We start from the raw sequence: 14190 nt of genomic DNA on the forward strand, positions 1-14190 counted from the left end.
ATTTTGCATCAGTCCCACAAGATCTAGACCTCTTGTCCTTAAATCTTAAAAAGCTTCCCATGAACTACAGTGATCGATCCTTGTATTGTGAAAAATCATGATACAGGTCCTCAAAAAATCATGATTTCCTGAAAATGTGTTCTTTTTATTTGCCCTCTTGGTTTTGGTCCCTTTAGAGTTTGTGGGTTGTTTTTTTCCCAAACGTTTCTCTGCAATCCTGAGGGCTAGAAATTTAATTTTTAAAAACCAAAAGAAGAGATTCTTACATAATCACATGACTCCTGGAACTGAGACTGTAAGAAAAGCACCAAATATCATGAAACTCACAATAAAATTGCAAGAATTGGCAAGACTGGGTCCCTGAAAAGGCTTCCATATCTGTGGAAAGGGAAGAATCTGCAATTCCAAAATCCTTCAGAGCAAACTTGGCAAGAAGGCAAAGAATGAGAGAATGGATTACATGGACAGTCACAGGCTAATATCTGTAGTTAAATATCTATTTCTGCTTGGAGGAAATCACTGGCTTGCTTTATATGGATAAATTACTTTGGTTGTTCAATGCATATTTAAAACCTGTTAATTTTATTACTGAGAAAAACACTGCTTAAATTGGTCCTGGAATGTGTGTTAAGCTTCCTATATCCTAAAATGGGGACAGATTTAAGCTGACTGACTGCATGGGGCTGAGGCTGCTGGTGATTTTGTGCCCGCAAGAGGGACAGGAGCATTCGCAAGAGATATGTTCCTGTCACTATCTGTTCAGCCAGCCGTACCTTCTAGTTCTTTTATAAGAGATCTGATACTTGGCAATTATTTATAGCAGAAGAGGTCCTATAAATTAGAGTGCAAAGAGTTTATATGGTGCTGTTACTTTTCTGCAGTTCAGCAATCTACTTGCACCGGCTTGTGGCTTTGAATGTTCCACCACCCTGGAATAGCTAAAGGGTATATGTGAGCTCTATGAGAAGACTGTATTCTGCTACTAGAAATGATATTTCTCTCTCTTCGTTTGTGAGACTCAAGTTTAGCAGCAGGATCTGTATACGCAGCAGATTTATGTTAATGCATTACTGAATATTTTTCTGAACTTTGTCCTGATTTGATTAAAAAATTCGTATAAAAGTAATTGGGAAATTGACTTGATATCTGTGCTGTCATTCATCTAGTTATAATGCCAAGAGCCTCCAACATAGAGGCTTGATTTTCTTCGGTGAACAGCTGTCAAAGTCTTCCAGCAAAATGGTACTTCGTGACTGAAGTCCAGAGTTTTAAACCATCCTTTTTTCTATGCATAGCCAAGTCATTTACTTTCCCCATGAGCTGGCAGAACTGGAAAATCAAAGTCTTAAAATTCATAGAATTACAGAAATTAGAAATGATTAGCACTTACTACTGTTATTTACCGTAGCACCCACAATGTGCTAGGCGTTTTTCAGTCGCTCAGATAACAGTCCTTCCTCAGAAAAGCTCAGGAGGTATAGTGAGGCAAGGAAGGGGGAAAGGAGATAGCAGCAGGCAAATCACATACAAGCCAATGGTTCACTGAGCAGCACAGCAGAGGTGGGCCCTGAAGGGGGACTTTGCCTTGTGGATATGCTCAGGGAGGTGTTACCATGTGTGGGGTCCACATGGAAAAAGGCAGAGGAGGCAGTGTAAGAAGCTGACAAAGCTAATTAAGGGCTCACTATGACACATGGGCTCAGTTATGATTAGCGGAGGTACTTATGCAATCAAGATCCCCTTCACTGTAACAGGGAGGGAGCTACTAGCAGTGTTCTCCCTGTGGGCCCCTCAGTTCTGGAATGCCCTTCACGCCTTGCTCCTACATAGCATGAGTTTGTCAACTTTCATGGCGTGCTGCAGGGCCCGGTTGTTTCACCAGGCCTTTAAGGAGAGCTAGGTGTGGAGGGGTATAGTCTGACACACTGAGTTATACTGAGAATTGCTGCTTTGGAAGATGAGTGAAGCTGACTGAAATGCATATGCTGATTTGGTAATTTTAAGTAAGTCAAGGCGCTCTAAGCTTTTGTGTGGGCTCATTTATTGTTATAAATCAAAATAAATGACAATAGAGATTCCAGACAGGGCCCCGTTATGCTAGGTGCTGTATGTAAATGACATAAAAAGACAATTCCTGCCCTAAAAAGTTTAGTATCATTGTAAGCCCCATTCCTGTAAACAGCATATGCTTAACTTTAAGCACGGGAATGGCCCCATTACAATCAAGCTTAACACATGAGTATTTGCAGGTTTGGGCCCCCTATAACGCTGAGGACAAGACCGAACAGATAGATGAAACAAACAGGATGTGAGAGGAAGGAGCTGAATGAGGTAACAATAAAATGAGCAAGCTTCTCATGGTAAGCAGTAATTGCAGCTTTCCATTTGCCTAACTGTTATCAGCAGATTTTGTAGGCATCACAGCAGAGGTGGGTCTTGAAGGAAATGGCTTTGTAGATATGTTTTTTCTCCTCTTGGGTGTGTTTTGGGAAGAACATTGCTATTTTTCTTATTTAGTGTTTTGGAGGTACAGTATGTGCCAGAAAAATAAAGGAGCATTCCAGTCAGGGCTTCTGTGATTACACTTCTGCCAGCTGCAGTATGGCTCAGGGTTACTCACGACTTGAAACCATCTTGAAGCGGTAGCATTTTATGTGAAACTGAAAAGATTTCCCAAAATTCTTTTTGACTTCTACAAAAATAAAGGCAACAGCTGTCACTTTATCCTGATGTTGACTTGGCAGCAGGACAGCTATACAGCGTGCTGTTAAAATGGGAGCATTTGTAATTCTCTTGCCTCTTAGGAAAATGTCATATCTAACAAAACTTAAAAAATCAAAACATTCTGTGCCTGGGGCTGTCAATCACTTCCTTTCACCAGCTTGAATTTCTCTCTCCCCAGGATAGAAAATGATTTCTCAATCTACATTGCATATTTTTGCAGGGGTCATAACTATTTTTGTCAAGTATTTTAGCATAGCTGCCAGAGTTACACAGTTCATAACTAATGTCTTCCTAAACCACTTGTGTGTCTCCAGGTGGCCCTTATCATCTGAGTTTTTATCTCAAGTTAAATGGTTGCCAGTTAACTCAAGGTAGTTTTCAACATGTTTGCAAAGGCTAGTCTGGATCCTCCCCAAACGTTTGTTCCAGGATACAAACATTTGTAATTTAGGGCTTGTCTATGCTTAAACCACTGCAGCAGCACAACTTCAGGGTAGATACTACCTGTGCCAGCAGAAGGCAACTCCGTATCAGTGTATTCACTGTCTTGCTTACATCAACTGTTGCTGACTTTCAGAAGCCATCCCACAATGCCCCACACTGACAGTTCAGTCATTGCAAATAGGTTCATAGACTTTAGGGTCAGAAGGGACCAATATGATCATGCTCCTGATGAGGGCACACACCACCAACCCAAGGAGTAAAGTGTAGACATGCACAAGCGATGTAATTACGGTGGCGGTTGTATGCTGATGAAAATTAGGTCGTCTTAATTTTGTAGTGTAGATATGCCCTATGTCGGCAGAAGAATTCTGCCACACGCTTCTAGTGTCTACTTGGGGACTTATGTCACCGTAACTATGTTACTCAGGGATATGGATTTTTCACACCCCTGAGCAACATCCGTGGGATTGACCTAATTTTCTAGTGTAGACCAGCCCTTAGCTTAAATTCAGGGCCAGCCTCTGAAAATGTGTTAATTACCCCAAGTTAAATGGCAATCAGTAAACCACAGGTAAAAAACTCAAGTGTAGAAAGCCCTAAATATAACTAGTGTATAAATTCTGGTTTACGCACAGTTTTTATACTGATAGAATTATTTTGGTTAGGGCTGTGGGGTTTTTTGTGAAATACTTACGTTGGTACAACCTGTAATGGGGATGTGGATATATTGTTATAAAAGTGTCTGTACCAGAGTAGTTATCTTAGCATAACTTATTCCCCTTCCTATATGGGAACTAAACTACACAGCTATAAACACCTTTATACTGATATAACTCCATCCAGTTATGCTGCTTTAACTATACCAGGTACAGCTTTTGTGTCTAGCCCTCTTTTGGTCTCTGAAATCATTTTGTGAGAGTGTTTTGAATGGGTGGAAGGTGAGTTTGAATGCTTTTGAGGTGATTAGAAGATAAAGGATCTGCTGTATGTCCCTGGGAAGGTGACATACACTTAGATCCCCTAGATTTTCATTGGGCTTTTGGATTTGGTCTATAAACTCATTGTCATGAAGTATTTAAGGTGAATATATAGACAAATCAATAATCTGAATTTTGGTTGTACTTCCTAGGATTTTAGTAATTTATCAGAATGCATTCATTGTAGGGCTCGCTGGACCAGGGCTTAAGAGACATGGATTCTAATTCCTGGCTCTTCCACTAGCTTGCTGGGTGACACTGGAGAAGCCTCTTCACCCTTTGTGCCTCAATTTCCCATCTGTAAAATGGGAATGATATTTATCTCCTATGAAAGTGTTAGGAGATCTATGGATGAAAAAGCTAGGTAGAGTTTTACCATTTATTTGTTTATTATTCAGTTATAATAGAATTAATTTTCTGAAGGTAACTGCTCATTAGCTTGTCTAATTGAGGAAGTCTTTGGCATTGGTAGAAGGAATTTCTTTATGCTGAACCCCACTGTGTTTAGTGGTGGGCCTTCTGAGTCCAAAGGTTGAACTGCAGAGGTCTCTACTGACAGAGAAAATCCAGTCTGTATTCTCCTGCATACACATTCTCTCAAGCAATTGCTACACTTCTTTTAAGTACTTTAGTTATTGCCATGTCTTACCTAGCCTCTCAGACTCACCATTAGCAGGATCACGTAACGTGGGACTTTCTGTGAAAAGTGTTGCGATTCAGGCTTCCCACCTAAAGAAAGTTGCACTCTGAGCTAGGCCCTCACCCATAATGTTCAAGAGAGCTTGGCACTGGCATGGCGTACATGGAGATCATTAGTTTACAAACACTGAAAGTATTTACTTAAAACTAAATGTGTAATCGAGTTCCAGTCCATTTAACGGCAAATACCTTGCTCAGACAGGTGGGCGAGCAATGTGTGCATTTGAGCATTTAAAGTACTTTTTCTGGGATATCCTCTGTTGGATAGAAATAATGCAGACTTGTTGTAAAGTTAGCACAGTGGGTCCTAAGTTTCCCACTCCTGTTTCATTTTGTACATTGGCAGCAGAGTAACGGCCTTCTTTTGAGGGAGTCCTTATTACTTTTTCTCCTTTTGCTCATTAAAGCAGTGCTGTTCATAACAATAAATGTCTCCAAGTGGAGCTGTATGTTGTAAGACAGTGGTTCTCATCCAGGGCCTCCTGGGGGACTGTGAGAAGGTTTCAGGGGGGCTGCCAAGCAGGGCCAGCATTAGACTTGCTGGGGCCCAGGGTAGAAAGCTGAAGCTCCACTGCATGGGGCTGAATGAAGCCTATGGCCCTGAGCTCTGCCACCCAGGGCTGAAGCCTGAGCAATGTAGCTTTGCAGAGACCTCTGCGACATGGGGCCCCAGACAATTGCTCGGCTTGCTATCCCCTAACACCAGCCCTGGCTTTTATATGTAGAAAAATATTTGTTGTGGCACAGGTGGGATGTGGAGTTTTTATAGCAAGTTGGTGGGGGCCTCAGAAGGAAAAAGGCTGAGAACCTCTTCTGGGAGACGTTTGATCTGAATGCTTGGAAATAAAGCTATGTATACCTGAAAGCTCCAGTCTAAACGTATTTTTATTATTTGTCTTTTCAGAGTTATTGGAAGTTTTTTTGCAACCATCAAGCTGAATGTATTAAATAAGGAATAAATGTTGTTTGTTGTGCAGACTCTCAGCACCCCCTAGTGTCTGTGTAGCATTTTCACTGCCTGTCTTCTGACATTAAACTTCCTTCTTGTTTAATTGCCAAACATCTCTTACTGAGGCTTGCCTTGTTTGGTTGTTCTGCTGCAGAGACTCTGTGTCTGTCATTAAGTTTTATTCAAGTTTTCAGCAGAGATTGGAGACTTTATTCTGTAGAACCAAGTATTTATTTCTATGAGCTCCAGCAGAGACCTCTTAATATTTCTAATTTTTCAGGCAGTGTCTTCCTTTATGGTTTCAGGGAAAGCGTTCAGCAGACTTTAAAGCTCTATTTACATAAGGCTTTGGAACCACTTTTACTCTCCTCTCTCAAACTTGTAAAAGCAGCAAAGAATCCAGTGGTATTCACCCACGAAAGCTCATGCTCCAAAATGTCTGTTAGTCTATAAGGTGCCACAGGATTCTTTGCTGCTTTTACAGATCCAGACTAACACGGCTACCCCTCTGATACTTGTCTCTCAAACTTGTCACTACTAGGAGGGATTTGATAGCTGCTTTCAACTACCTGAAGGGGGTTTCCAAAGAGGATGGATCTAGACTAGGGGTCAGCAACCTTTCAGAAGTGCTGTGCTGAGTCTTCATTTATTCACTCTAATTTAAAGTTTCCCGTGCCAGTAATACATTTGAACATTTTTAGAAGGTCTCTTTCTATAAGTCTATAATATATAACCAAACTGTTGTTGGATGTAAAGTAAATAAGGATTTTAAAATGTTTAAGAAGCTTCCTTTAAAATTAAATTAAAATGCAGAGCCCCCTGGATCGGTGGCCAGGCCCCGGGCAGTGTGAGTGCCACTGAAAAGCAGCTCACGTGCCGCCTTCGGCACATGTGCCATAAGTTGCCTACCCCTGTTCTAGACTGTTCTCAGTGGTGGCAGATGACAGAACAAGGAGCAATGGTCTCAAGTTGCAGTGTGGGAGGTTTAGGTTGGATATTAGGAAAAACGTTTTCACTAGGAGGGTGGTGAAGCACTGGAATGGGTTATCTAGGGAGGTGGTGGAATCTCCTTGCTTAGAGGTCTTTAAGGTCAGGCTTGACAAAGCCCTGGCTGGGATGATTTAGTTGGGGATTGGTCCTGCTTTGAGCAGGGGGTTGGACTAGATGACCTCCTGAGGGCCCTTCCAACCCTGATATTCTATGAAAGCCTATCCTTGGGTATCCGTCCCAGTGAGCATTTCACCTCTGTTTAAATTTTGTTTACCAAATGTTTTTAAAGCCTTCAGCTGGTCTGCTAGTCCAAAGCTCACTTCACTGAGGGGGCTGTTTATTGAATATGGTTCAGCATCTTTCTGATTATCAGAGTGACAAAGAAAGTGATGTTTCTTGTGCACTTTAGGGCTCTGCACAGGGGTGAATTTCACCCCCTCTGCTCATGAAAGATGCTAAATTAAGAGGCCTGGATGCTGGAGCTCTGTCCACAGAATAGTTCTATAACAGGGCAAGTTTCTTTTTAATGCCTTATCCTTGACCTAGGGGCAAGAGGAACATGGAGAATTCTTACTCATTCTGTTATTCTGTGGGCTCCTGCGGTACATTAAACAGGTAAAACTTGAAGTCAGTCGGAGTTTTACCAGCATACTGAACTGCTGGTTCAGGCTGTCTAAGATGGTACCTATTTTGTGGTGGTCATTTATGATATGTTGCAGTAGGAACTGAACTAAGACCAGTTCATTTCTTATAGACTTCAGAGTGTGAATTTCTTTAGGATATTTAGGGGACCAGGATACATTATCTGCCTTTTCCTTTCATGGGATGTCTTTCCTTGGCTAAAACAAGAGTATAGGAAGCAATGCAAGTTTAGTAGGTCCAGCATGCAAGAAAGTAGTAGTAGAACTATTTTTATTTAGCTTAAAATGTGTTCTGTGTGCTTTACAGACAGCTATGAAGATGAAGTTCCTGGCACAAAGATCTTAGCCTAACAAGGCTTGGAAGTAATCCGTTTGATTTCCAAGTATGGTAATTTTATGTGAGTTATAGTTTCTGTGAGTACAAGAATATATAAAAACAAACACCATATACTAATGATTCAAAATATAATTATTGCAGAAGTCAAAATTTGCAGCAGATTCAGAATTATTTTAATTAATATTTCATTAGTTTGTTGAGCACAATGGAATAATACTGACTTTCTTACTAGAGTTACTAATACATTGTCAGCCTGCAAGTGACTTTTAAAAATTAATTTCTTTTAAAACTTTTCAACAGATGCTTTTTTTTTTTTTTTTTAATACTGGTTGAGAGGCACAATCAATTATCAGCTTCCAATTAAATCTTTTGAAGGCTAATGAGAGTGCATTAGTTTGAGAAATAGCTGCAAGTATTAGCAGGGCTCGAAGCATTGGACATCAGTGGTTTGTTAATGCTAAGGCAGTTAATAAATAGTAGTAAGACTGAATTTGTAGAGTGCCTTTCATCTGAGAATTTCAAAGTGCTTTAAAAAGGTGCATAAGTCTTATGGCTATTTTACAATTTGGGAAACTGAGGCACAGAAGGGTTAGCCATCTTGTCCAAGGACACACAGCAAATGTCATAGATATTGCAACTAACTGAGTGTAGGTACATTTTCAGACAAATGTAGTTTTCAAGATGACTGTGTTCCTTTAAGTAAAATGCTATCTCTTCGGCAGACTTTCTCATCTCTCACACTGCTGGTGACTCTGTCAGGACAAGGAGCTTTAAAATCTAAATTGAGTCAGCTGTAATGCCTCGCACTGGAAGAAGTTCTTTTTGTATAACTAATGTTTATGATAAAAGGGTATATGAGAAAAATCAATGGGATGTCACAGTTCTTGGTTATAAACTATTCAAAGACAGTTTAACTGGTGAGATAAGAGGTAGCGGTTATTTTTATACAAAATAATAAATATGACCTCATGGAATTCTTTTGAAAGTCTCTGGTTAAAGACCACAATGCAGTGGAATCTGCAGAGAATCACTTCCCAAATCAAAGCTCTAATGCTGAGGATGCACGCTCTGGTTTTGAATAGTAATGGTGGGGCAAGGAAGTAGCAGTGACTATTGGCTGGAGCTGGAGAGTAGGGGAAAAGAAGCCTGGTCTCTTGACTCTCATTCTCTTAGTGATGGCCTGTGTGTTCTTGGGCAAGTCACAGGAAAATGGAGGTATAGAGCACCAGTCTGTAAAATGGGAATATATTTTACCTACCTCGGTGTAAAGTGGTTTGAATTCTCCAGTGAGGGATGCAATACTAGTACGAAGTATTATTATATGTTATTCTGGTTAATGCATAATACTGAGAAGTCAAGGAGACAGCACCATCTACTAGAACACTAATAACTGGAAGACGTCAACTAACCAAATATAAACTTGTTAAATATCCTATTGGGATTTTTTTTTAAGAATGAATTTTTCAGTAGCATAAAGTATTCTTTCTTTGACCAGCTCACTCTGGAGAATGAGAGATGACAGGCTTCTCCTGGCTTAGTGCTGAGAAGCACACAGGAGCTGATTCATACAGATCATTGCCTATTAAGTAACAGCAACTGTCATATATTTGATGTCCATTGCAACAAGGAGCAGTATCACACTACTACACTTTAAGAAGTTGAAGAAGGTCCATTAACTAAAATCCACAGGATCATCATAGAAGCTTGCATGTTCTTTTAAAAGATAGCGTTTAGGGTCAGAAGGGACCACCAGATCATCTGGTCTGACCTCCCTGTATATCACAGCCCCCCCAACCACCCCCTGGCACCTGCTCACTAAACCCAACAGCTGAAATTAAACCAAAGTATTACAACCCACAGAAGATGAGACATTATGCGCCATAGGTAGAGAATAGAAGGGACCAAGATGTAGTAAAGCCTGAGGCCCCTGCAGTCATAGGCGCCGACTTCCCTTCTGCCTGGTGGGTGCTTGACCCCCCCCCGCCGCCGCCCCTGCCCTGCCTCTTCCTGCCTCTGAACTGTCCTTGCTCCACCTCCATTCCACCTTGCTCCCCCAAGTCCCTGCCCCTGCCCCACTTCTGCTCCACCTCCCCGGAGCGTGCTGCAGCCCCGCTCCTCCCCCTCCCTCCTGGAAAGTCCTAAGCACTGCCAAACAGTTGTTAGGTGGTGGGAAGCACTGGAACGGAGGGGGAGGAGTAAGGCCATGGTGCACTTGGGGGTGGGCGGGAGAAGGAGGCAAGGAGGTGGGAGCTTGGCTGCTGGTGGGTGCGGAGCACCCACTAATTTTTCCCCGTGGGGAGTCGGCGCTTATGGCTGCAGTGATAGAGAAATGGTTAAGTAGATATCTTCTAGGAATGATTTTGGGGAAGTTCCGTGGCCTGTGTTACACAGGAGGTTAGACTAGTTGATCACAATGCTTCTGGCCTTGAAATCTGTGACTCTTAAAATCCCATGGGAAGGTGCTAGAATCAACACACACTCTGACTTACAGCAGCAAGCTAGGCTAGTGGATGCCTAGAGGAAGGGTGGCGGCTAACATTGAGATTTGGACTGTAGATCTCTTGATTGCTAGGGATGAGGATATACATAATGCCTTGAAACGTGAGGGTATTATTGCCTAATGGAGATCACTTTTTCAACTCAAAAGGGTAAAAGTTTTCAATATAACAAATCAATCTAGTCCAGGGGTAGGCAACCTATAGCACACGTGCCAAAGGCGGAGCGCGAGCTGATTTTCAGTGGCACTCACACTGCCTGGGTCCTGGCCACCTGTCTGGGGGCCTCTGTGTTTTAATTTCATTTTAAATGAAGCTGCTTAAACATTTTAAAAACCTTATTTCCTTTACATACAACAATAGTTTAGTTATATATTGTAGGCTTATAGAAAGAGACCTTCTAAAAACGTTCAAATGTATTACTGGCACGCGAAACCTTAAGTTAGAATGAGTAAATGAAGACTCGACACACCACTTCTAAAAGGTTGCCAACCCTTGATCTAGTCTGTGGGCCAAATTCACCACTGACATATTAGGATGACATCCACTTCCGTGGAGTTTTACGTGCTTAGCCTAGCATTGAATTTGTCCCTATTTCATTACAACTCTTTGTCCAAAACATACTAGATGCTCTGCTTGAGTTTCAGTTTTATCCCCTAGCCTCAGATGACCTTGTCTCAGCTAGTACCTGGCAACTCCAAGCCTTTGGCATTCAAAATTGTTGATACACTAGAAGGACAGGAGAGGAAAACAACTGTAGATTACAGGGCACTCTCCTAGGCATTTAGGTGAATTTTGCAATTCAAAACTCATCATTGTGTGACTTTCTGGAAGGAACGGTGCTTTCAGAAGCCAGATACCCTCTGATGAGGGCAATATGGAAGAGAGAGGAATGAGTAAGCATAATGTGCTGTATTCATACTCTTGCATGGTACTTCTAAGGGGCATGCAGGGGAAGCTGGCAATATCTCTGAGAAAGAGAGAAGCCAGAGTGCTGTGGAGTTGTCTTAAAGTATTATTTCCAAACAAAAAACTGTGTTATAGAAGAGCTAAGTTTGAAAGTATTTCAGTGGAGTCAAGGTGGCACCCCCTCTCCATCACTATACTTACAAAAATTCTACACCTATCCAATTAAAAAAAAAATCTACATTCAACTCTATATGAACAGTAAAGAGATCCAGCCAGGTTTCCACTGCCATATAATCATTCACTAACCTCCCAATCCCCAATTTACAGCTCCCATCCAACTTTAACATTGCCCCGTTGTTTTGTTCTGTTATGGAAGTATGCTGTTGGAATACTAATATGTGTTCAAACACTGAAAGACATTTATCAGTAATGCCAAAACACATTTGTAAGTTTGTAGGCTGAGCCCTTCTGGAGATGATGTGCCAAAAAAAATTAGGAAATTGTTCAAAAATTCAGTGAGGAGAAAGAGTCAACCAACATAACTTTAAACCTCTTTTTGGGGTGTTTTCCCAGAAATAAATCTCTCTGAATGAGAAATGGCATGGAAATTTTCAGGGAGATCTGTTTCTTTTGGGTGGAATTTGGAGGTTACAATTGGAAAACTAGCTTCTGTAAAAAGATTAGCTAGTTAGTCCAGACTGCCATTGCTATATGAAATATCTCTTTTATAAAAAATCAGTAACAAGTAAAATATTAATGTGCTGTTGTTTGACACCTTATTCCAGCAGATCTGTTTTGTGTGTAGTCAGACTTGGCTCTCCAGACTGTAATAATGAAAGTTTTTACTCCTGCTAGTGCTGCAGAACCAAGGCAGCTACAGAATAATGAGCTGGATGTTTTTCTGGTTTGTGCATTGCAGATAGATTCTTCACTAATTCTGATTGCAGAATCTTAAATGTTGGTAGTGAGTAAACCGAAAAGACCCAACTTAATTTAGAACCCCCCAGGCTGTGTGTGCCGCATTAGTAGTTTACAAAGCCATAATTTTACTGGTAAACTGAGCAAGTTTAATGTGGAGTCAACAAACACTGGACCCCGTAACTCCTTTGAATATGAGAACACTTTATAATCATTCATTTCAGCTAGATGTTTATACCTGTTTTTCAACTACATCTCTACCCCGATGTAACACGGTCCTCGGGAGCCAAAAAATCTCACTGCCTTATAGGTGAGACCACGTTATATCGGGTTTGGTCCGAGCCCTTTAAATCACCACCAGAGCTCTGGCAGCGGGGCTCGGGCGGGGATTTAAAGTGTCCAGGGCTCCTCGCAGTGGCTGGAGCCTCTAGTCCTTTAAATCACCGCCCGAGCCTGGCTGCCAGAGCCCCGGAAGGGATTTAAAGGGCCTGGGGCTCCAGCTGCTGTGGGGAGCCCCGGGCCCTTTAAATCACTGCTGGAGTTCTGACAGTGGGGCTTGGGCGGTGATTTAAAAGGCCCAGGGCTCCACACGGATTTGGATATAACGTGGTAAAGCAGCTGGGCTCGGATGGCGCTTTAAAGGGCCCGGGGCTTCCCACTGCTTTACTGTGTTATATCCGAATTCATGTTATATCGGGTCGTATTCTATCGGGATAGAGGTGTACTTCCAAAAGGAAGGATGCGCATGTTGCCCAGCAGAGGGAGCTGTGAACAAGTGAATACACTCCACAGCTTTTCTCTGAGTCTGATAAATGCATATATTCTTTTAAAACAATATTTACTGAGTTCTACGCAAAATTGTGTCACTTAGAGGTCAATTTTAAATACACTGGTTTGCTGGTTTGCCAGGAGTACATTTTTAGCAGCTAGAGGCACTCGTATGCTATTTTGTTCAGAGTTACATGAACTTTTAATGCTATCAAGTATCCAGCTACATTCAAGGAGACACATGTTTACAATACAGTGCAAAAAGTAGCTATAAAAATAGAAGTGCGTTCTTGACCTTGATCCTTATTGATCACGGTATCAGCATTTTCGGTGACGTATTCTTAGGGGCGTAGGCAGGCCATTGATAGATATCACACACACAAAAGCAAGGTTGCCAGGCATACACTCTGCACTCAGCTGGAGCTAAAAGTCTGTAGAGAGAGGCTTGTGCATCATGCAGTGCCCAGCTGAAAATATGAAGTAGCCACAAGAGAAACTGTGTTTGAGAGCGTCATCTGAGCCAGGGTTTCAAACAGAAATGAGGCATTGAATCTGTCTGTGGAACTGCCTATCGTCTGTCTGAGCACTTGACTAAGGAGGCTGATTTGAATAGAAGGCCTGTGCTGGAAGGGGGTGCAGCCACTGACGCCTATTGTGAGCTCCTGAAAAGCTAGGAGCTTGGCTCTTGACTTTGAGTGTGCGCGTACACTGTGCATATCTTTTTTTGCACATCCAAATAGCAATTTCCTTTGCTACCGAACAAACTTGAAAAGTCTCAGCCATGGAGAAATGGGACAGCAGTGCAGGTACCTCTGCTTTCCACATGCCAGAGTGGATGGTGAGTTGACGTATAGTTTATTATTTTAGTTAATACACAGCAAATGAGTCACTACTGTATTTCTAAAGAGAGTTTCTGTTTGTCAAGTGGATTTATGCCAGGCGCAATTTTACTGCATTGTACTCAAGTATAATAACATTTACCAGGAATGGGAATCGTTAAAGTCAGAGGCAGGCAAGATCCAGTAGTCTCATCTCCCTGCCAACGCAGGATTATTCTTCATTGTTCATATATTCTCCAGTCTAACTGTAAAAGGTCAAATGGCACTAGAAATAGTCTCTATCTATGGAATGGGGATACTATTTTCCTGTTTCACGGGGGGATTGTGTAAGGACTTGATGTTTATAAAGCAATCTGAGATACATGGAGGAAAAACCACTTGAAGTGCAGAATAATCTTCTGGGGTGCATTGCATTGTCTACTCTGAGAACAAGATATGCATAGCAAACACTCTTTATTCTTTCTTTGGCAGTCTTAATGTTTATTACTAAGTAGGACTCC

The 14190-nt window shown here is 41.7% G+C and overlaps 2 protein-coding genes across 2 annotated transcripts in view; one reads left to right on the forward strand and one right to left on the reverse strand.

Moving 5' to 3' along the window:
• Positions 1-14190, reverse strand: part of LOC127043168 (troponin T, cardiac muscle-like) — a 255113-nt gene that overhangs the window by 32390 nt on the left and 208533 nt on the right. The gene's annotated exons all lie outside the window — the stretch shown is intronic.
• Positions 13254-14190, forward strand: part of AHCYL2 (adenosylhomocysteinase like 2) — an 84228-nt gene continuing 83291 nt past the window's right edge. Inside the window, exon 1 of the mRNA XM_050936921.1 lies at positions 13254-13689. Coding sequence (XP_050792878.1) covers positions 13633-13689 — 57 coding nt within the window. The 5' untranslated portion in view covers positions 13254-13632. The remainder of the gene's footprint in view (positions 13690-14190) is intronic.

This window comes from Gopherus flavomarginatus, chromosome 1 (assembly GCF_025201925.1).
Source record: "Gopherus flavomarginatus isolate rGopFla2 chromosome 1, rGopFla2.mat.asm, whole genome shotgun sequence".
Lineage (NCBI taxonomy): Eukaryota > Metazoa > Chordata > Testudines > Testudinidae > Gopherus > Gopherus flavomarginatus.